The 23831-nt window shown below is 52.9% G+C and overlaps 1 protein-coding gene across 2 annotated transcripts; it reads left to right on the top strand.

The window, feature by feature from the left end:
• The first annotated feature begins 391 nt into the window (after positions 1 to 391).
• Positions 392 to 11162, top strand: AMER3 (APC membrane recruitment protein 3). 2 transcript variants are annotated; one of them, XM_051848769.2, is made up of 3 exons: positions 425 to 1032; positions 6858 to 9447; positions 9832 to 11162. In XM_051848769.2, the coding sequence occupies exon 2, from the start codon at positions 6879 to 6881 to the stop codon at positions 9423 to 9425; it is 2547 nt and encodes an 848-aa protein (XP_051704729.2). In that variant the 5' UTR covers positions 425 to 1032; positions 6858 to 6878; the 3' UTR covers positions 9426 to 9447; positions 9832 to 11162. The 2 variants fall into 2 exon arrangements, with proteins under 2 accessions (XP_002712350.2, XP_051704729.2); XM_002712304.5 differs by having other exon boundaries at positions 392 to 1032; positions 6858 to 11162.
• The last annotated feature ends 12669 nt before the right edge of the window (positions 11163 to 23831 follow it).

Genomic DNA, 23831 nt, shown 5'->3' with positions numbered 1-23831 from the left:
CTGCTTTCCCAGGCCACTGCAGAGCCAAATGGGCCACTTCTGTGTCCTTCCTCTCACCCCTCCCAGATGGTGCTCCGCTCGGCCAGGAGTCCCTGACGCAATCTGCCCCTCACAGCCCCATGCCCCAGCCCTCACGCCTGCTGAACCCCCGGCACCCCGCTCCCTGCTCCAGCCACTTAATCCACACCTTGTCCTTGCTTGCCACCCCAGTCCTGGGCACCGCATTCAGCGTGTGGAGCCCTGTCCCGGCTCTGTGGCAGGGGCTGTGTCCCCACAGCGTTTCTGCTCCTCCCCCACAGGACCACAGTAGGGCCCAGCGCCAGCAGACCCCACGCAGAAGCTCTCTGGAGGGGAAGTGCCTTTTTCAAACCTGTTACTGACATAATCAAGTCCAAGAAAGGCACATAAAGAAGGTTCTGGAAGAAGCCGCCTGGCTTCTGCCTCCCTGGCCTGCACCTTCTTCCAACACCTGCTCCGAATCCTGGGCAGGACCAGGGGTTGGGGTCTGCGGCTGGCTGCGGGGGGTGGGGTGGGGGCGGCGTACCCACACCTGCTCGCTTCCAGGAGTTGGGCGCTCAGTGGGGCCGCAGAGCGGACCGGAGAGCGAGGGATGCAAACCTTCAGCTCCGCAGAGAGGCAGAGACACCGAGAAACCCACACAAAGCGAGAGGGAGCGAGGGCCGGGCGGCGGCCGCCCTCCCTCTCTCCCGCCCTCGCGACGCAGCCCACTCCCGAGTCCAGCGCGCCGCACCTCGCCCAGCCCTGCGCCAGTCGCCACGTCCCGCAGGCTGCCGGCCCGGCCCCGCCCCTGCCGTCACCCTCGGCGGCTTTAACCCTCGCCTACCCGCCCCCCGCGCCGCCGCAAAGCCCCTAGAGCGGCTGCGGGTGGGCGCGGACACGCCGCCTCCCTCCGCCCTGCCCGGCGCGCGGCGCCCGGAGCTGACCGTGGTGCTGAGCGCGCGGCTAGGGCTCGGACGCGGCGCGCGGGGCCCGGTCCCGGCCGCGCCCTGTCGCACTCCTGGCAGCCAAGTGGTAAGTCGCCGGGGCCCCGAGAGGCTGCATGGGTCCCGGCCGCGCGGATGTGGACTCTGGTGGTGGCGGGAGGGGAGGATTGGGAATATTGGTGCGTTCTGTCGCCCGATGGGCGGCCCCACGCGGGACCCGGGGTCGGCACCCTCTCCACTCCTTGGTGCCCATCGGAGATGGTGCTGGTGAGTGTGGGGCTTGGGAGTGGTGACCCTTGGGGTATGAGCTAAGGAAGGGGAGAAACCCTTCGGGGGTTGGGGAAGGCCCATCTTCCTGTTCCCCGCAGGAAGGCCCAGGGGCTTCCTCAGAGGAGGTGGGCTGGGACCTTCGCTCCCCAAAGGCCCTTTGTCTTCCAATGTGGGGGTTGGGTGGCTCGCTGATGCTCTCATCCTAGATTCTATTTCTGCTTTATACTCCACCCCCACCCCTGAACGCGGGAGCATTCCCTTCCTACAATGGCCTCACTCCATCCACCCGATGACAAGGCAAGGCTCCTACGGAGGTGCACCACTGCCCAACGGTCTGCACCCCGCCCCAGTCTGCAGGAAGTCCTTGGGCGGAGCTCCCTCCCACACCTGCACTTTCTTAGCACCATGCCTACCTTTGTATTTCACTGTTGTGATCCTCCTGGGTATTGGGGGTGGGACAGGGAAAGGCATAGCAAATACTGAAACTATTAGCCTTTTAGTTCTCCGAGAACGCTCCTCCTGCTGCTGTCTTCCTGCAGGGGTTTTATTTTGCCCCCTGGAATCTGACACCAGGTCACTTTTGTTAAAAAGGGAAAGAAAGGGATCAAGTTACCTTCTCCACGGGAAGAGGAAGTCCTAGAAGGCTGAGCCAGTTACCCAGCTTGCAGACAAGTAGCCTGTAGCTGACTTCATTTGCTCAATTTGCAGTAAGTCCACATCCTGGTGTATGCGTGGAGGCGAGAGGTGCGTGGACAGACACTAGCATCTCTGCTCCCACCTTCTCCCTGCTGGATTCTGCTTCTGCTTCTGCTTCTGCATCGCCTCCTTGTGTTTGTTCTTTACTTTCCATTTTGGCCTGGAGCTGGCGTCACCTGTGAACATTCAAACTCAGGCCATGTCACGCCCTTGATGGATGACTCCCCATGGCTCATAGAATGTAGGCCAGGTCTCCCTGCCCAGTCAGTCTGCCAAGCAGCTTGGGCTGTTTTTCATATCTCTCCATACTAGGGCATTTCAAAAAGCTTGTGGAAAATGAAATTACAAAATAAATTTACTTTTCAATGCAAAAAGATTTCAAAATCCATCCAGAGACAGGGTCTTCAAAAAATTCATGGAAAATGTGCATTATGAAAACACCATGCATGGATGGCAAGTGTTTTGGGGGAGTGAAATAAGCTTATCTTTGCTTATCTTTTCATTCCATGTCCGCAACTTTTAAAGAGCACTCTCATATTCTCCTTCTCTTGCTCCTTGAGGCCTTTTGGAAGGGCTCACTTCCTGTCTGAAATATACCACCCATGTCTTTTTCCTGGCCATTTTCTGCTGTCTTTCAGGTTTTGGATAAATATTACATCCTTCACACAGAGTTGATGAGATATGTAGACTGTGTAGTCCCTGTTCTCCTGTGATCTGCAGGTGTATCTTGGGGAGTCAGCACTGGGCCTTGGTGTCTTAAAAAATAACACATACACACTGCACTTGTAGAATTCAAAATTCCAGCATCCAGAGTCGTGGTGCAACAGGTTAAGCCTCTGCTTGCGATGCTGTCATCCCATTTCAGAGTGCCTGTTTGAGTCCCATCTGCTCGGCTTTCTATCCAGCTCTCTGGTAATGCACCTGGGAGAGCAGCAGAAGATGGTCCAAGTACTTGTGCCCCTGCCACCCATGTGGGAGACCAGGATGGAGTTACTGGCTCCTGGCTTCAGCCCTTGAGGTCTTGTGGGGGAGTGAACCAGCAGATGAAAGATTCTCTCTCTGTTTTTCTACCTTTCAAATAAATAAATAAATCTTTAAAAAATTCCAGACCCATTATCATCCTCTTTAGGAAACTTAGATGTAAACATATGGCTAAGATATCTCACATAAAATATATCATTTTTGTAAATCACAGCTCACAGCTGATTTATGATTGGAGCCTTGGACCTTAGAGAATTCTCACAGGACCCAGTGACAGAACCAGTGGTTGCTGAGTGTGCAGTCAAGAGGGCGGGTCTGCTTGGTGCTTTGGGGGGATCGATGTGGTGCAAGGTGGAGAGAATCTGTCCTCTTCCCAGCTGGGATTTCACTGATGGAGTCTCTAGCCACAGGGCTAGAGTGTGCGTTTTTGCAACTGAGAACTTGGATGCATTTGGCTTCAGCCCTCGGGCAGTGACAGTGCCAGCATCTGGCTGTCCATACAGATCCCACTGTGCCTCTGAGAACTGTCGTGGGAGGTGACTGCTCAGTCTGCTTCCAGCCAGGCAGTGGCAGGGGGTGGGGGTGGCTCCCACCCACATCACTTACAACCACACATTTCCAAAAGGACAGACTCTGATCAAATATCTTAACGTAGAAATGCACTGGACTGAACAGACTAGAGCTCATGTGGCTGTTCCAGTATCGATGCTTTGGCTTCATTGCATGGTACCATAGTGCCTGTTATGCTATCTGTGAGCAGAGTGACAAACTCAGAAGCAGGCTTGGCAGTGAATCAGTGACACTGGTCCAGTCATCTCGAGCAGTGACAGCCATTTTGAAGGATCATTTTCCAAGTTCAGAGTGGAGTGAAATTTCCATCTGTTCATGATTTGAAATCAGTTGATTGCTCTGAGAACAGAGAAGCTGGTAGTCTTATTTGTAGAGATCTATAGCTTATCAAATAAACCATCGCAATTCTTGCAGCTGCAAAATTCTGCAGATAGTGAGATCATCCTTGTGGCCTGTTTCAAGTAATTTCCAAGAGCATGGTTAAAAAAATAGAATTTCCCCAAACATTGAAAAGGATAAGTGAAGTAGGTATCTCATAGTGAATGTCTCCAAAACTTCCTGCCCTCAAAATTTTATTGCCACCAATTATGACTTTTCTAAGTTTGGGTTTGGTGCTTTTGTCGCTTGTAATCTTCACTTTTATTGTGCATTTCAAAATGCTTTGGAAAAATATGCTTGTTATTCTACTTCTAGATTTCCCATCAGAGAGAATGTGAGCAGTTGGTTCATAAAATGTCAAGTTCAGAATCATGCAGGCTTGGCTCCATTCCCAGCCCTGTCCTTTGCCCCCCATGTCACCTGGGCCAATGAACTAACTTTTCTGATTCTGAGCTTGTCTTTTATCAAATAATGGTTGCAAAAGCCCATCCCTTCCAAGGTTAGGGACCAAGCTCTTTGCTCTGGTAGGTGGGTGTAACAGAGACTCAAGTCTGGGTTGTCTAACGCCAGAGCTTGTGTAATAAACACTATGCTGTGTGCAGCAAAAGCTCAGAAGAACTGGGGGAGACCTCACCTAGACTGCAAAGGAATGTGCCAAGGGGAAATGGAGTCTGCAGGTGCAAGGTGGGAAGGTCTGGGCACAGGCCATCTGGCAGGAGGCAGAAGAGCCAGCATGGCAGTTTGGGGCACCATTTCCCATCCAGGGTGCTGCTACCAAGAGCTGAGCTGCAGCTGGCAAAATGCCTGCTCCTTTGCTTATCTTCCTGCCAAAGGCCTGAGGTGCCCATTGGAAGGGAGGAAGTGCTGCCCATGGGTGGCAGCAGGTGGCGGCTGGTCAGCTTGGATCCCAGGAGCCCCTACAATGCCAACTTAGCCAACTGGACTGTGAAGCAGCCCCTCTGTCTACCCAAGTCCTTGTGCAGAAGCATTTCAGGGACTGTCAGCTCGTAGCTGTCACACAGCCATCTGGAGGGTTCCCAGGGGAGTGAGTATGAAAGGCAGCAGGCTGACAGAGCCGCTTGCTTTCACACTTGTGGCAGTCCTGCTCACAGGCTGGGAGCTGGGGGGAATGACTGCAGGGCTGCCTACGGAGCAGTCCCATGCGGAAACCAGACACTGTTTCTCCCTGGCCAGACTGATGAAGGACTGACACTAAGCCACTCACCACGAAGAAAAGTTGGGTGGAGGGGAGCAGTGGCACTGGAACAGAGTGTGTTTCAAGCAAAAGGAGAGGGCGGGTCCGGGGCCATGTGGAGTCAGCGAGCAGGATCTCGGGGAGGTCCTCAGATTGGGCCATCTGGCTTTGCCTTCTCTTGCTGAGGTCTTGGGGATCTCCAAACGTACCTCAGAGACAGCAGGCTTGAAACTAGACAAGAGTTCCTCTCTCCCAAAGTAACTTTTGGGACAAGTCCCTTGCACCTCACTTTGCTGGCCTCCCCTCTCCCTTGCCACCTTGCATTGTCCCATTCTCTTGGCCTCAGCATTTAAAACTCCCTGCTGCTTTTCTTTCTTATCTGGCAGCTGAATGCCTTTGGAAGAGTCTCTGATTTCACCCTTTGTAGCTTCCATACACCTTGCTCCCTGCCCTCAGCCTGTTTGCCTCTTATTAGTTCTCTCTGTCCTCACTCTTTCAGTCCTCCACTCGCACATCAGGTGCAGGCTAGTTCATGTTAGGTCATCAACTTCATTGTAATTTTTAAAAAAGATTTATTTATTTTTTTGAAAATCAGAGTTACAGAGAGAAGGAGAGGCAGAGAGAGAGAGAGAGAGAGAGAGGGAGGGAGGGAGGAGAAAGAGAGAGGGAGAGGGAGAAGGAAAGGGAGAGGGAGAGGGAGAGGGAGAGGGAGAGGGAGAGGGGGAGAGAGAGAGAGAGAGAGAGAGAGAGAGAGAGAGATATGTCTTCCATCTGCTGGTTCACTCCCCAGATGGCTGTAATGGTCGTATTTGCACTGATCCGAAGCCAGAAGCCAGGAGCTTCTTCTGGGTCTCCCATGTGGATGCAGGGGCCCAAGGACTTGGGCCATCTTCCACTGCTTTCCCAGGCCATAGTAGAGAGCTGGATTGGAAGTGGAGCAGCTGGGACTCAAACCGGCACCCATATGGGATGCCAGCACTACAGTAGGCAGCTTTATCCACTATGCTACAGAGCCATCCCCCAACCATCAATTTCATTGTGCCCCTGCTTCTGCCCACCATCGGAAGACATCCATGACCCCAAGATCAGGCTAGACATCCTAGCTGTGCTAGAACAATCTCGCACTAGCACTCTTCCAGCTTCCCGACTCCCACGCCAAGGGCACATACCAGTGCCTTTCCCAGTGATCTCAGAGACTGTCCCTGGCTGGCACCAATATCTGCTGGTGAAGTGTGCATGGAAGGTGACAGCTGCCTGTCCATCAGCCCAGGGTGCTCTGTGTGTCCCCGTTGGCCTGCCCCTTGCCCCAGGCTGCTTCTACTCTGAGGTTCTCTCTCCCCGCTCCATCTTCAAGCTCAGCCGTGTCTTGTCTGATGGCCTCTGTGTAGGTTGAGTCTTGCTTTCCCCAGCAGATACATAGCCCTGGAGGACAGTGAGGGTGTTCCCTGGCTGCCTTTGGCCCAGGAGTAGACAGATTTGAGTCTTTGTGGATGAACTGAGGTGCTATGGGTAGGACACTGGGAAAGGGAGCTTCAGATGAGCTCAGAGGTGCTTGGGTGCTTCAAAAACTCAGCAGCCCCAATGAGCTCTCATTTGGGTTCCTATGGGGTGTCTTCAGGCTTAACTTCTCTGGGTATCTATTGCCTATGAAGGTGGAAGTGAGGACCATGGGTAGGGCTGTCCCATCCCTCTCTCCCTCACCTCTGCTGGGACCCAGGCTCCTGCAGCCATACCAGTTGTGCAAGCAAGGGTGGGCAGAGGTCTTCCAGAGCCCATGGGCCACCCAATATCGTACACTAAGTGCCTCCTGCTTTCCTCCACAGCGACAGGGACCACGGGCAGCAATGGAGCTGAAGAGAGGGAAGACCTTCATCAAATCCAGCCTGCAGATTTCCCACGAGAGAGCCCCAGAGCCAGCAGCCACTGCTCCAGCAAGGGAGGATGCAGGCTCCAGTGAGAAGGGCTCCCACACCCGGCCCACTGTCCACGGGTCCGATGGATGCCCCAACAAGGAGGTACAGTCGGACTCAGAAGCGGGACCTGTGGCCTCTGGGGCCACCTTCAAACTGGTTCGGAAGAGCAAGACCCATGAGAGTGTACCTGGGGCTGGCAGGGCAGCCGGCACCTCTGGGCAGCTGGTGGGCAGCGCCAGCTTCCCTGGACCTCCCGGAGGCCAGCGCATGATTGACTACCGCCACTTTGTGCCCCAGGTGCCTTTTGTGCCAGCTGTGGCCAAGAGCATCCCGAGGAAGAGGATTTCCTTGAAGCGGCCCAAGAAATGCTTTTGGAACCTGTTCCACATCCGCAGGAACAAGACGGAGAACGTGGCGGCACTGGTGGCCAAGGGCAAGAGCCTGTCCTCTCCTGGGGGCCTGTCGCGTGCTGCAGGGCGGCGAGGCACCACTTTGCTGCCCCTGGGCGAGGACCCGGGGCTGGATGGCCTATGCCACGACCTGTCGGATGGCGACCTCCTCCTGGACTCATCTTTTGACCTCTGCAGGGCGCTGTGTGAGGACGTGGCTTCACTCAAGAGCTTCGACTCACTCACAGGCTGCGGGGAGATCTTTGCAGATGAAAGCTCTGTGCCATCCCTGGAGCTGAATGACAGCCTGGAGAGCCCAGCCCGGGCGTCACAAGCCCCAGAGAGCAAGACTCCTGGAGGCCCCTTCCAGGGTGGGGTGGAGAAGTTGGCGTCACCTGCGCAGAACGAGGTGTCAGATTTTACCAGGTTCTGGGACAGCGTGAATCGCTCCGTGAGGCAGCAGCATCGTGCCCTGCTGGGCCCCTGGCTGGCAGGACCGCAGGGCACAGATACTGATCAGCCCAAGTTAGACACAGCTGAGCTGGCTGAGCTTCCCCTGTGCCCCTGCAGGGACCCTCCCAGTGGCTCCAAAGCCAGCTCCATAGACACAGGGACGCCCAAGAGCGAGCAGCCGGAATCCGTGTCCACGAGTGATGAGGGCTACTATGACTCCTTCTCCCCAGGCCTCGAGGAGGACAAGAAGGAGGCCCCGAGCCCAGGCACACCTGCAGCCACCTTCCCCCGGGACAGCTACAGCGGGGATGCCCTCTATGAGCTCTTCTACGACCCCAGCGAGAGCCCTGTCGGTCCAAGCCTGGACGATGACCTATGTGTGTCTGAGAGTCTGTCCGGGCCAGCCCTGGGGACGCCACTGTCCATGTGTAGCTTCCACGTTGGGGCTGAGGAGAACCTGGCTCCAGCACCGGGCCCGGACCTGCTGAGTCAGGGCTTCCTGCAGAGTTCCTGGAAGGGCAAAGAGTGCCTGCTGAAGCTCTGTGACACAGAGCTCGCCATCACCATGGGCATTGTCAACTGGCTCCGCCGCGGCCCCGAGCCCCGCACGCCACACACCGCTGCCCCTGCCCCTGCTCCTGGGGAGTCTGCACCCCCACTGGGACCCCAGAAAGCTCCTGGGGGACTTGTACAAAAGCAGGAAGGCAGGGTGGACCGGGCCTCTGAGACACGCAGAGCCACAGTGTGCTCAGCACCCAGCAGGCAGGCACTCTGGGTGCATTCGGGCACCAAGGGCCTGCCTGCTGGAGACAGCACCAGCCTAGCAGGGGCCGTGGGGGACCCCTTTTTAGAGGAAGGGAGACAGGACCACTCCGATGGCCGGTTCTCCTCTGTGGGGTCTGTGGCCACAGCAGCAACAACAGACGCTTCTAATAAAAGCAAGACCCCGGCACCCCCTGCCTGGCCTAGCTTGCAGAAGGAGCCCCGACCACCAGGGAACCTGGGCTGTTTCCAAGACCCACGCAGGCCAGATCAGGAGGGGAGCACTCTGGATGCAGAGCCCGTGTTGACAGGCTGTGTGGCCCGGGTGGCAGCCTTGCAAATTGACCCAGATAGCCAGTCCCTGGTTGCGCAGCCTCTAAGGGAGGCCATGGGCAGTGGGCTTTTCAGACAGCCCCATGCCAAGTGCCCTGAGAATATGCAGCAGGACCAGCTGAAGAGCTCTCCCAGCAAGGCTGCTTCCTGTGACTTGCTCTCCCCAGCCAGCCTACGAGACCAGAGATGTGCAGACTTCATCGTGGACCTGAGCCAGCTCACGGTGGAGCCAGTGGGGCTGAGTGCCCGGGCCTGTGCATCTGTGGAGGACCAGCCCCTGCCACCCAGTGCAGGAGCTGTGGAGCAGGCAGTACAGAGGGATCAGCTGGACTCTGAGCCCCCGTTGGCCACCGTTGTACAGCAGAACTCCTGGAGCCACTCCCCAGAAATCCTGGGCCTCACTTTGGATGGCCAGTGGGACAGGGGACCCTCTGCAAGTGTCCCCAGATGTTGCTGCAGCCTCCTGGCCCACGAGGACCTCCTCGGCAACCAGCCAGAAGCCGGCGGCCCCCGGCCGGCCATGGCAGAGCCCCACCTGTAGTGGGGGCCGTGCTTACTGGGAGGTATGTTCGTATGGTCACATCCAGGAGAGCTTGGTATGCAAATCCCCACCTTGGCCCTGATGTGAGGACTGTGGTTGAGGGGGAGGGGGTGATCGGACTCACGCAGGTGAGGACGAGGCATTTGCATATGGAGGCATCCTTGAACCCACTGCTCAGGCAACCCAAGGCCACGGACAGTGTGACATGGCAAACACTTGGCTGCTCTTTGTGCCCCAAGGAGGCACTCAGGCCTGAGATGGATGGGAAGGAATTGGTCCAGACTCTCATATACATAGGGTGACAGGACACCTACCTGCATGGGATGTGTGAGGCTGACTGGGGTGGGAGACAGAGGGATGTAAGGCCAGGAGGGCCCCTGCCCCACTCTAACCTATTCTCTTCCAGGGGCCAGGTGGCCACAACACAATAGGGGACTGAAGAGCTCTTTCCCAACGAAAGCCTTGAACTCACATCGTGCGGTACTTTGCAGTCCTGCCGGGGCCGACGCCGATGGAGCCTACACAGCGAGGTGGCTGGAGTCTGTGTCCCAGATGGTTCCACACGGTGATCTCCCAGATGTGTACTCTCTAACTGAAAATCACATTTGGCAAAATGCTCTCTGGGAAACTGCCAGGCCACGCTTCCCGACACTGCCATTCTATTGGAAGGAGCAAAGGCATTCGACTTGACTCCTCCCCACCCCCCTGCCTTCAGAAAATCGGGAAAATTTGCCTTGGAATGGGGTTGTGCCCCCGAATCCCAGGAGACACATACACAGCACTCAGATGTTTAGAATCGTGGCAGTGGGGGAAGGGAGCTGGTGAGCACAGGAAGGGCCAGTTGTCCATCCTGGCTCAGTGTCAGACCAGCAGGTGCAGGGACAGAGGGCTCAGTCACATCGTCAAGGATTGGATCCTACCTCAGCCAAAACACCGTGGCAAGACACGAGGGATGGAACACGACTCGCAGCGTGAGATTTATTGCTGGAGGAAAGGCCAGTGTGGGAAAAGGTCAGCGGATGAGTCTCATTCCCTGCCGAGCTCCCTGGGGCAGAGGAGAGGGAAGCGAGGGGTGCTTGCTCTGACAGCCTGCACAGGCTGGGGTTTGCAATGAGGGCTGTAGTCTGGAAGGTGGCAGGGGCGCAGTGCACCTGCTCACTGTCACTTGGTCTCAGGCTGGCAAAGCTCCTGTGTTCTGTGTCCACAGTAGTTCAGATGCTTGCTGGGTGCAGGTTGCAGGCTGCATCCAGTTGGCACACAGCAGAGGCTCAGGGCTGCCCAGGACCTGCCCACTGAGCCCTGTGGGAGCAGGATGCACTCAGCTCAGCTCACCTGAGCTCAGCTCACCTGAGCTGCCTCAACCTCAATGCACTTCTTACTGTCATCTACTGACTGAGAAGCAGATGGCCCAGGGCATGGGAGTGACTTACCCACAGACACACATAGCCAGGACGTGGGGTGGATGGGGTATGACTCCCAGACCAGGAGTCAAAGCCTTGCCCCAGCAGGCTCTGAACACACTGAGCTCCTGCTGCCAATGACCCTCGGGGAGCCGTCCCCTTCCTGTCTTGCCCTCTCCCTCGGGTGCCAGTCATGTGTCCCCCCCCACCCTGCCTGCAGCATGGGAGCCCCCCGGGGGAGGCAGGCCACCCTCCCTCATTCACAGGGCTTCTCACTGCCCCTGACAGAGTCAATGCTCGGTGAATACTTGCTGGAAGAATAAAAGGTCAAAAAGCTTGTGTGGGGTTTTCTGGTTCCTTTCTGGCCCTGGAGAGAAGGGAGAGCTGAGGTTTAAACGGGACTCTGGCCTTGAGACCCAGACACCTTCCCCATGGAGGGGGGGGGGACAGGGCTCCTCCTTGCCGTGGTGCAATGATGCGTGGTGATTGGGGTGGGGGCAGCCAGGTCCTGCCAGGCGGGTGAGTGTCTTCAGACCCTTCGAGGGCCCGTGATGTCCCTGTGGGAGGTGCGATCCTTTCTCACTGCAAAGCATAAGGTGTCCCTGCTGCCCTACCACTCCAGTCCACAGTCTCCCATAGGCAGCAAGGACTTCAAACACTGCCAGGTGGGTGGACAGACGTGCTGTTTTCTGGTTGCTGCTGCTCCAGACGATGCTGCGCCCACTTCTTTGACCCACGGAGTTCTGCTCAAAACTGTCAAAACTTCACAGTGAACAGAAGTTATTTTTAAAAAGGACTTATTTATTTATTTGAAAGGTAGAATTACTGGGGGGGGGGGATGGAGAGAGAGAGGTCTTCTATCCGCTATTTCAATCCCCAGATGGCCACAACAGCGGGAGCTGGGCCAATCCAAAGCCAGGAGCCAGGAGCTTCTGGATCTCCCACGCAGGTGCAGGGGCCCCAGGACTTGGGCCATCTTCCACTGCTTTCCCAGGCCACAACAGGGAGCTATATAGGAAGTGAAGCAGCCAGGACTCAAACTGGTGCCCATATGGGATGCCGGCACTGCAGGTAGTAGTTTAACTCACTGCACCACAGCGCCAGCCCCAAGAGTTTTTTTTTTAAAGAACAGTGCCTCCTGCTCCCAGGACTCTGTGTCACTGTCCAGGTATCCCAAGGCCCTGATGTTGACACCCAGACTCCATGCTCATATGAACCCTGTCAATGGGAGGGCAGAGGTTGCCTTCTGTTACTACAGGTAAACACCTTACAAGTTGTCACTCTCAACCTTATGGGAAAAAGTAGAAGGGTGGGTTTCTGACTTAGTGGTTAGCACGTCCAGATCTCGTATCAGCATGCACAGGTTCAAGTCCTGGCTCCATTCCCAATTCCAGCTTTCTGCTAATGCAGACTCTGGGAGGCAGCAGGTGATGGCTCAAGTCCTTGGGTCTCTGCCACTCATGTGGAAGACCCAGATTGCATTTCTGGCTCCTGCCTTCACCCTGGCCCAGCCTCAGGTATTATAGGCACTTGGGGAGTAAACCAGTGGATAGGATCTCTCTCTCTCTCTCTCTCTGTGTGTGTGTGTGTGTGTGTGTGTGTGTGTGTATCTTTCTCTATGGGTCTCTCTGCCTCTCAGATAAATAGATAATTTTTAGAAAGAAAAGGAAACAATTAAAAAGACGCAGAGCTAGTGTTGTGGCACAGTGGGTTAAGCCACTGCCCCTGATGACAGCATCCTGTATTAGAGCACTGGTTCAAGTCCTGGCTGCTCCACTTCTGATCTGGCTCTCTGCTAATGCATCTGGAAAGCCACCGGAGCATAGCCCAGGTACTTGGGCCCCTGCCACCCACATAGAAGACTAGGATAGAGTTCCAGGCACTTGACTCTGGCCTGTTCCAGGTGTTATAGCCATTTGGTGGATGGAAGACCTCTCTCTCTCTCTGCCTTTCAATTAATTAAATAAATCTTAAAAAAAAAAAATCAGTGAGTGACCTTGGCCCATCAGTCAACTGAAGCTGTATGGCAAATGACTGTGGAAACTTGGAAAGACAGGGGCACCCCCAGAAATATAGCAACAGATCTGAGGCCTGGAGCTGAAGTCAGGGGATGTCAAGAACTGGTCAAAATACATGAAAAAAAAAATATGGCAAGTTGTGGCAGGCAGAGTAAGGAGCTGGGGGTCTGGTCAGTGCCAGTCACCATTTTAGTGGCTTCTTCCCCAGGAATCACTGCCCTTGTTCAGAGTGAAGATGGCGGGGAGGGGAAAAAGTTCCTTGAGAAGCCCCCGACCAGCCGGTCTCCCCAGCACAGGCCTCCCTCTTGGGAAGGGGCTTCTCAGAGGGCTGTTCTGAAACCCCTTCCAAGCTGAGGAATGGGCTCCCCCACCCACGCAGTCTTTCCCAGCCCACCTGTGCCAGGCAAGGGGAAATAAATGAATGAAGCAAGCATTGACAAGGGAGAGGGCTCAGTGGGGACATGCCGTCCTGCCCCAAAGGGACCATGACAGAGTAGATGTCATCCATGCCATCTGACAAAGTCCCAGCTGGAGGAGGGGGAACTCCACAAAGCAGGAAGCCCCCAACTGAACTGAAGCCATCTTCTCTGCTGGTTTTTTTTTTAGGTTTAATAATGTTGTAGTGAAATTGGTGTTCCTTGTAAAAAAAAAAAATGAGTTACAGGAGGTGACTGGGAAATAAGACGGGAATCTCCTAAAATTTTTCTAGATCAAAATATTCTTAGGAACATGAGTAATGAGGAGTTTGATGAGAAAATAGAACAGAAAGAGCATGCAGGTGCTTGTTCCCACAGACACCCCCTTGCCTTGCACAGGAGTGTATGATGAGAATGGCAGGTATGTAGTTGATATTACAGCAAGTGGATTGATGAACAAGCACTACCATTCTTACACAGGTTAGGACGCTATGCCCCTGCTTGGAAATGCAGAACAAAGGAACAAGGAACTCTTACATTAGGCAATGGAATAGATCCTATAAAAAACACGGCTCTTGGGGGTGTGATTTACTTTTAGAAAAATAGGATATAATCATTAGAACTTTCTATATACAGTTTTAACCTTATAAAATAAACTGATTAACCTTTGAAAGCTTGGAATTTTTGTCTAGCAACTTTAGATAAGTTAAGCAAGTTTCATATAGCCGATGCATCCACTATGAACAGAGAAAAGATTAATGGGAAGGTTATGATGAGGCCATGAAAGAAAAATGAAACAAAACAAGATTAATAGAGAAGAGTTATGCATAGACGATCACTTGTGATGTGTTCTTTCTCAGAAAGAATAGAGGCTTAGGAGGAAGAAGGCTTAATGAAAAATATGTGTAAAAAGAGTATAAAATAAAGGAACGGCAGAAGGATGCCTGCCCTTGCTACCTAAACCCCATCTCGTCATCTTTCTTCGCCAACGCCTCCCCTCCTTTGGGACCCCTTGGACTTGTCGAGGCTGGACCGTGGAAGACCAGGATTCTGAAGGCACAGAGACTTGGAAGACTAGAAATTAAGGGGACTCCCCTCCCCTCCACTCCTTGCCCACACATGCAACTAGCAAGTGGATTAATGGCCAACAGAGCTGCAAGGCAAAGTCCCTTCCTGAAGACCAGAGCAAAGGGAGGCCAAAGAAGAAGGAGGGAACCTGCTGGGTAATTAGGGGGTCTCTGTGCCAAGCACTAAAATAAGCGCAGCCACCTGACAGATGAACGTGAATCCTTGCACCGCAATCCTACTTACCCCAGTACCTGTTGTCCTAAATGACATGTCTGGCTTTTGACAAAATACAACAAAACCCACTAAAGATGAAAGAAAAGAAAGTCTGAAGAGACAGGTCAATCATTAGAATCAGATTCGATATGGCACAGATGTTGGAATTATCAGATGGAGAGCCCGGAACAACTATGATTCCTATGTCAAGGGCTATAAGGGAAAAAGGAGATGACAATTGGGTTCAGGTGGGTGATGCCAGCTGACAGGATTCTCAGAAAAATGAAAAGGAAATGCTAGGAATCAAAACACTGTCTCGGGGGCTGGTGTGGCATAGTGGATAGAGCTACCATCTGCAGTGCTGGCATCCCATATAGCACCGGGTCGAGTCCTGGCTGCTCCACTTCTGATCCAGCTCTCTGCTATGGCCTGGGAAAGCAGTAGAAGATGGCCCAAGTCCTTGGGCCCCTGCACTTGCGTGGGAGACCTGGAAGAAGCTCCTGTCTTCGGATCCGTGCAGCTCTGGCCATTGCAACCATCTGGGAGAAGGAAAGGCACAGGCTGGGAAGAAGACTGGGGCAAGGGTAAGAGCCTCAGCCTCAAAGGGCGAGCAGAGGTCAGGCTGTGTTGTGGTGGGGAGAAGAGGTCACGTGAATGGTCAGGAAGAACCAGGCTTGAGGACTCTGCTGGGAATTGGGCAGAAACAAGCATTGTCTAAGGCAGCCTCTTGTCCACAGTACACGCATGCATGTCTATACTCACATGCATGTTTCTTAATATACGTGTGGGAAGGAAGGATGAGTTGGAGTGCTGCATTGTTATGATAAGTATCTACCAACACGCATTAATGTTGCTTAAGCTGGGGGGAGAAGAACCTACCAGTGCTTTTCCTAAGAAGCCACTGTGTTTATACAATTTATATTCAGGGGAGGAGAAGATAAGGAGAACAGTGAGGTGACAGTGAGGGAGATAATTATAGCGTGGCTGGTGAGCAAATTCAATTTCCTGAGACAAACATAGCTGATAAGTCGGCATGAGCTCATGCAATTTTCTATTAGCAACATTCTCACAAATGCATTTTCCCGGAACTATCTTAGGAGCCTAGGTCTCAAGGCTCCAAGTTACAGATCACTGGACGTGAATACAGATATGATACTAACAGCTGTGAAGAGAGGTTCCTTCATTCTTTGGAGGAAACCATCCAGCTAGCCTATCACCTTAGGATGACAAGATGGAAACATTAAAATAGACCTTAAAGAGGTCCCTCCACTCCCTGAGTTAATATTTGCACATTTCTTAAAATTTAGAGGATGAACCATATCCCTGTGCCTTTACAGTAATTTGTCGGTGTTCCCAGCTTTCTTAAGCTTTCACAAAGCACTGGCACTAGTGTTTGGATGTGGTTTGAGTGGACTCCGTAAAGGTTCAGATGCCTGAGGCTTGGTCTCCAGTACAGAGGTGTTGAGGTGATAGGAACTTCAGGAGATGAGGTCAGGGCAGGTGTAGCAGGGGAGACGCTGGTTAGGACACCTCCCTGCCATATCAGGATTCCCCGGGGTTGATACCCGGCTCCGGCTCCTGACTCCAGCTTCCTACCAATGTGCACCCTGGGAGGCAGCAACCATAGCTCAGGTAGTTGAATTCCTGCCATGCACATAGGAGACCTGGATTGAGTAGTCCTGGCTCCCAGCTTTGGCATTGCAGCTGATGCACTTGGGGAATGAGCCAGTGGATGGGAATTTTCTCTCTGGGGTCCTAGAGAGTAATTAGGCCTTGGGCACACTGTCCCTGGAAGGTGTTGAGGCTGGTGTCACAGAGTGCATTGGTTTCTGTGAGAGTGGACTGTTAGAAAACAGGTCCAGCTGGCTGACTCCCCAGCCCACTGCGTGCTCTCTTCCACTCTGTGACACTAACCGTCAAGAGGCCCTTCCCAGAGCTGTGCGGACACCAGTATCCGCTCCTGACCCCCCAGAGGTGGAAACAAGTCAACCTCTCCTCTTTATAAAGCACCCAGGGGCTGGCGCTGTGGTACAGTGGGTTAATCCTCCGCCTGCAGCACTGGCAACCCATATGGGTGCCGGTTCGAGTCCCCAATCCAGCTCTCTACTGTGGCATGAGGAAGCAGTAGAAGATGGCCTAAGTCCTTAGGCCCCTGCACCCGCATGGGAGACCTGGAAGAAGCTCCTGGCTCCTGGCTTTGGATCAGCTCAGCTCCGGCCGTTGCAGCTATTTAGGTGTGAACCAGCAGATGGAAGACTTCTTTCTATCTCTGCCTCTGCCTCTCTATAACTCTGCCTCTCAAATAAATAAATAAAATCTTAAAAAAAAGCACCCAGCCTCAGGGAGTTTGTTGTAGGAACACAGGGCAGAACTAAGACAGTGGGTGCTGTGGACTGCCTTGTGTCACAGCTTGAAGCCCTCATTCCCAACATGATTCTATTGGGACAGAGAGCCTTGGAGGAGGTAACTGAGGTGAAATGAAGTTGTCAGGATGGGACCCTAACCCAATAGGACCAGTGTCCTCCTGAGAAGAAAAGACACATGGCCAGCACTGTGGAATAGCGGGTAAAGCCGCTGCCTGAAGTGCCGGCATCCCATATGGGCGTTGGTTCAGGTCCCGGCTGTTCCATTTCTGATCCAGCTCTCTGCTGTGGCCTGGGAAAGCAGTTCAAGATGATCCAAGTCCTTGGGCCCCTGCACCCACGTGGGACACCTGGGAGAAGCATCTGGCTCCTGGCTTCAGATCAGTGCAGCTCTGGTCATTGCAGCCACCTGGAGAGTGAACCAGTGGATGGAAGACTCCTCTCTCTCTCTCTTTCTCTGTTTGTCTCTGCCCCTCTATAAGTCTGCCTTTCAAATAAATAAATAAATCTTTAAAAAAAAGAAGAGAAGAGACCATGGATGTGTGAGCTCAGAGAAAAGACCACGTGAGTGCACAGAGAGAAGGCAGCCAGCCACCTGTTAGACAAGGAGAGAAGCCTCAAAGGCGCCAAACTCACCTGCTCCTGGATCTTGGACTTCAGCCTCCTGCACCATGAGAAATGAAGCTCTGTTGTCTGATCCACCCTATCTGTGGCCTTGTGTTCAGGTAACCCTGGCACACGGAGACAGCCAGCGTTCCTCCACAGTGCTCAAGTTATCCTGCCTTTTCTTTAAATACTACTACGGCCAGAACCTGTGGTTTTCACTGCAATTAAAAAAAAAGATTTATGTATTTGAGAGGCAGAGTTACAGAGAGAGAGAGAGAGAGAGAGAGAGAGAGAGAGAGAAAGAGATAGAGATCTTCCATCCGCTGATTCACTCCCCAGATGGCCACAATGGCCGGAGTTGTGCTGATCCGAAGCCAGGAGCTACGAGCTTCTTCCAGGTGTCCCACACAGGTGCAGGGGCCCAAGCACTTGGGTCATACTCCACTGCTTTCCCAGGCACGTTAGCAGGGAGCTAGATCAGAAGTAGAGCAGCCGGGACTCGAACCGACGTCTGCATGGGATGTCAGCACTGCAGGCAGATGCTTAACCCACTAAACCACAGCACTGGCCCCTTACCTGCAATTTTAATCAGGGCAAGATCACAGTCTGAGTGCAGAATGTTCTCTTTCTCCAGCAACCCCATTGCAGTTGAAGTAACAGGACGCAGCTAAACCAGAGCTGTTTCTACAACAATCCGCTGCACTCTGGCCAAGCCAAACTCACTCTAAAGGTGACCCCACACTGATGTTGTGCTTCAGTGTCTCATCCACAGAACCGTCTGGGCGAGATTTCCTCGGAGTGAGTCCTGATGTGGAGTCCGTGATGAGTAGGCCTGTGCTGTCTGCCTCTTCCCCCTCGGTGCAGCCATTGGGAGGACAGTGTGGTCCTCCAGCTCTGCAGGCAGGTCCCGGGTGCTCAGGCCCCTCTGGAGGCACAAGTGGGAAACCAGGCTACAAACAGCTCATCAGGTAGCAAGCAAGTAAGGGCTGCATTTGCCAGCAGACAGGCCCAGTTCTTTGGCCAATTTGCAAGAGACCAGAGGCTGCCCTCTCCTGGCCAGCCACACCACGGCTCTGCTTAAACAAGCAGTGATTGTGATCCAGATGGAATCACCAGGACGCTTTACTCACAAGAAGGAACTCGCAGATCCTGCTCCAGCTCCCACCCGGCCCCACCCCCACCTCACCTGAACTGGGACCCTCACCTCTGTTCCACGTACCCCATCCAACAAAACTTTCCTTACACTCCACATTCTCCATGTGGCTTCCCTAGATGAAGAAAGAGCTTGCAATCGCTCCCCAGTATTCCTGGGGTCACCCCCAACTTCTCATCACGGCGTTCAAGGCCTCCGATCACTGGATTATCCCACAGGCTCCTCCTCCGTCCTGAGCTCAGTATCTTCACGTCACGTCTTCCCTTGCTGCTGCCCCGGTTTCCCCAGTCTCCCATGTTGTCCTGGACTCCCTGCCGTGTGTCCAAGTCATCGCATCACACAAGTGCTGTCAGCGGATCTCAAGCATTTATCTCTGTGTCCCTGTTGACAGGGGTCTTTCCAGCACTGCTGTGCTTTTTTTTTTTTTTTTTTAAGATTTATTTGTTTATTTGAAAGGCAGAGTTACAGAGAGGCAGAGGCAGAGAGAGAGAGAAAGAGAGAGAGAAGCATTTCATTCTGCTGGTTCACTCCCCAGATAGCCACAATGGCCGGAGCTGTGCTGATCAAAAGCTAGAAGCCAGGGTCTCCCACAAGGGTGCAGGGGCCCAAGGACTTGGGCCATCTTCCACTGTTTTCCCAGGCCATTAGCAGAGAGCTGGATCGGAAGTGGAGCAGCTGGGACTCGAACCGGCACTGCAGGCAGCGGCTTTACCTGCTATGCCGCAGCGCCGGCTCCTGCTGTGCTGTTTATACTCTGTTTCCTCCGGTCCCTGAGCACACAGCCTTTAGCCTCTGGTGCAGCATCTTTCAGTCCACCTTACCTACATCAACCATAGTGCCCATCTGTCCAGAGCTTTCAACGATCCCACCACCACCACCACTAATCGCAAGGGTTCTGGGTGCTCAGGCTTGAACCTGCTCTGCCGGAATGCCCTGGACCTCCTGAGAAGAACTTCTCCCAGGAGGTCCCAGAGACCTCTGGACTTAGCACACTCCTCAAGAGAGTTTGTTTTCCAGGCTGCCACCTTCTGTAATGGTCCACAAGCTAAGAGTGGTTTTTATATTTTTAAATGGTTGAAGAAAAATCAAAAGGATCATTTCATAATGGGTGGAACTGTGACTGTTGGTATCTATTATAAACTTTTATTGGTGCATAGTCGTGTCATTCACCGACATAGTATTCTCCCAAGTGCCTTCACGGTACAACAGCACAATTGGGTATTTGTGATGCACATTGTATGGGCAGAAAAGTCTAGAATTTTAACTGTCTGGCTCTTCACAGGTAAAGCTGGTTTGCCCTGACTTCAAGGGTGAAGCGTAAGCTCTTGTATATTGAGTGGGGGTGGGGCACACAGTGCCCACCTCTATGTCCAGCACCCGGGAGTGCCCAGCTGGGGATGCCAAGTGAATCCTATTCCAGCACAGCTCCTGCCCCCACCTGCTCTCTCGTTTATGAATCCACCCAGCGTGGTAATCTCAGCCACACCAGTTCCCTATCCTGGCCTGTGCTCCACAGCAAATCTCCACTAAGCCTTCCTGGGTTCCCCACCCCACCCCAGCTCCAGCAGCATTTTATTTACAGCTGTTTGTGCCTGTTCAGATTCTCCTGCACATGCTTATTATATATCACTATGAACATACATCTGTTAGCTCACCCATGGAGAGGTCAAGTGTATTGCAGCCTCTGGTGGTCAAGAAGAGATGATGCCCAGGAAATGTTTGCTGAATGTCTAGGTGATTGGAAGTCTGGATAGATGAATGAGTGGATGGATGGATGGATGGAGAGATGCCTGCATGAATGGGTGGATGATGGATTATTGGATTATGGATGGATGGATTATGGATGAGTGGATGGATGTCTGGAAAGATCAATGGTATTAGAAAAAACCTGAGTTCCTTGAGCACATATACATTACAACAAAAGGATGACTCAATGCTGGGAGAGAATTCCTGACAAGTGGTTCAAGCATTTTTTTTCCTTCCATTGATGATATGATAATAGGTTTCTCTGACCTTCTGGGAGCCCCAAGCTACCCCAAGAGATGTCTCCAGTTCCTGACATTCTAAGGGTGCTGGGTAATGACAGCAGGGATGGGTACCCGGGGTCAAGGTGACAGGAAAAAGGATGTGAGAACTAATTCAAGTCACAAGTTGCTACCTGCCCTTCTACACAGGCTCCCTGAGCTCTCCAAGAACAACACAAATTGAATAAACGCTGATCACCTACACCCATGGCCTCAGAAAGGGTCACAATCCAGGAGTGAACCAACAAGAATCAAACAGGAGCAAAGTGGACAGATGCTGGTGCTGAGGGAGGGTAGAGTGCTCCTGGGGCTCTGGGCAGTCACTTCCCAGCCAGAACCAGCAAAGCAAAAGGCTTCATGGTTCACTGGATTGGGGGTGGGGTTGGGTGGGGAGGGGAGTCCCGGAAGCCGTGGAGCAAGGCTGGCCTCCTCTGATTTTCTCCACACACCGAGCTTGGTCTGCGAATGGAGCAGATGGAGCCCGAGAGTAAGGATGAGAGCAAGCACTGTGCTTTGCGGAACTCTGGTCTGGAAGAATGACCACTACCTCTTGCACTGAGCACCATCCACGCGGCTGGCTCAGATCAAGTGTTTGCTGTCTCTTAGCAACACCTCGCGAGGGTGCTATGCTTATCTCCCTTGTGGATTCACAGAGGTTGCAAGACTCAGCACCTGGTCCTCCAATGATACCTGGTTGCCCAATCGCAGAGGTGGTGATGGCCCCTGCTTGGCACCAGGGGAATCAGGTGGAGGCTCAGACCCAGCTCCGCCTGTGCTGAGCTAGTTGTGGAGGAGAAGTCCTTCCTTGAGCCCACGGCCAACATCTGGATGCACGAAGGAGGTCCACCTGCTGCACACCAGCTTCGCTCGCACCGTGTTGTCTCTCCCACATGCAATCTCTCCTGTATGCTGGGTCCTCAAAGGAAAACAGACAAGCTCCATGGAGTGAAGTGAGTAAAACCTCCACCTGCAGTGCTGGCATCACACTTGGGCGCCAGTTCCAGTCCTGGCTGCTCCAATTCCATTCCAGCTCTCTGCTGTGGCCTGGGAAAGCAGTAGAAGATGTCCCAAGTCCTTGGGCCCCTGCACCTGTGTGGGAGACCTGGAAGAATCTCCTGGCTCTTAGCTTTGGATTGATTCAGCTCCAGCCATTGTAGCCATCTGGGGAGGAACCAGCAGATGGAAGACCTCGCTCTCTCTCTCTTTGCCTCTGTCTCTTGGTAACTCTGCCTTTCAAATAAATAAATAATTCTAAAGAGAGAGAGAGAGAGAGAGAGAGAGAGAGAGAGAGAGGCTCTATTAGCCCCACTGTGCAGGTTGGCTCACGCCACTCAGGGGGGAGGCCATGCCTGTCCCCTTCGCGTTGAAGCACGGCAGATGGTACAAACAAGGGTGAAGCCGCAGGAAAGGGGGCCACAGGTGCCTCTCTGCTGGACAACGGGCTCTGACCGCCAATGCAGCATGAGGCCTCTCCGGGCTGTGGCACTGGCAGAGAAGGCTGGCATACCTGGCCTAGACTTCCCAGCAGTCCCGCCAAGCATACGGAGCCTGTTTACTGAATGAGGTTGTAAAGTAAAAGCAAACAGGCTGTGTCGGTGAGGAGCTGCTCAGCGAGAGAGGCAGCGTGGCAGGCGGCTGGACTTGGGCCAGGCTCTGGGAAACACCTGCACCTGCTTCACTGACAGCTCATTATTTTTTTAAATGACACCTTTATTGAGATATAATTTATGTGCCCTAAATCCTATCCAGTTTTGGAAAGATTTAATTGATTTGAAAGGCAGAGTAACACACACACACACACACACACACACAGAGAGAGAGAGAGAGAGAGAGAGAGAGAGAGACATCTTCCATCTGCTGCTTCACTCCCTGAATGGCCACAACACCTGGGGCTGGGTCAATCCAAAGCCAGGAACCTGGACCTGATCTCCTACATGGTAGCAGGGACACAAGCACTTGGGCCATCTTCTGCTGCTTTCCCAGGAACATTAGCAGGGAGTTGGATCAGAAGTGGAGCGGCCAGGACTTAAACTCGAGATCTGATATAAGATGCCGGCATTGTAAGCAGCAGCTTGGCCAGTTGTGCCACAGCACTGGTCCCAAAACTTGTCCTTTCTTAAGGGGTCAACTCAGTGGTTTTTTGTCTGTTCACAGAGCTCTATATACCTCAGTGAGTTGTTCCTTCTAATTTTAGAGCATTTTTATCTCCCCCTTAAAAAAAAAAACCATACTCCTCATCTGCTCTTCTTCCAGCCCCTGGCAACCATCACGTGTTTTCTGTCTCTCCAGATCTGCCTGTTCTGAACATTTCACACAGAGAGAATCATACAGTGCTCTGGTGACCATTGTCTTCCCAGTAGCCATAATATTGTCAAGGACCCACGTTGCACCTAACATTCTGACACTCCTTTTCATGGTTGGGTAATCCTCCACTCTATGGATATACCACACTGCACTTATCCACTCATAACTCGAATATTTGAGTCCTTTCTGTTTTATTTTTACTATTACAGATATGCATGTATATGTTTTGATGTGGACTTATGCTTTAGTTTCTCTTGGGTGTATACCTGGGAGTGACATCGTGCGGTCACATAAGTGTATGCTCATCATTTTCAGAAGCTACTAAGTTACTTTCTAAAGTTGCTGTACTGTTAGGCGTTCCTACCAGCAGCATGCAAGGGCCCCCACATCTTAGCTCTTGTTATCACAGCCATCCTGGAGAGGACGAAGTGGTAGCTCATTGTGCTTTTGATGAATGGTGTTAAGCATCTTTTCGTGTCCTTATCAATCACTTTAAGAGACATCTATTCAAATGTTTGCCCTGTTTGAATCATGACTTTTGTCTTCTTATTGTTGAATTGTAAAAGTTCTTTATATATTTTGTGTACCAGACTCTTTTTTTTTAAAGATTTATTTTATTCATTTGGAAGACAGAGTTACAGAGAGAGATAGAGCCAGAGAGAGAGAGAGAGAGAGGTCTTCCATCCGCTAGTTCACTTCCCAAATGACCACAATGGCCAGAGCTGAGCTGATCTGAAGCCAGGAGCCAGGAGTCAGGAGCTTCTGCAACGTGGGTGCAGGGGCCCAAGGACTTGGGCCATCTTCTACTGCTTTCCCAGGCCAGAGCAGAGAGCTAGATTGG

The sequence above is a fragment of the Oryctolagus cuniculus genome, chromosome 3, assembly GCF_964237555.1.
Source record: "Oryctolagus cuniculus chromosome 3, mOryCun1.1, whole genome shotgun sequence".
Taxonomy (NCBI): domain Eukaryota; kingdom Metazoa; phylum Chordata; class Mammalia; order Lagomorpha; family Leporidae; genus Oryctolagus; species Oryctolagus cuniculus.
This window is presented reverse-complemented; position numbering and strand designations above follow the sequence as displayed.

What these genes read in the sequence shown, in the direction of transcription:
- AMER3 (XM_002712304.5), top strand. Translation starts at nt 6,879, where the DNA reads ATGGAGCTGAAGAGAGGGAAGACCTTCATCAAATCCAGCCTGCAGATT.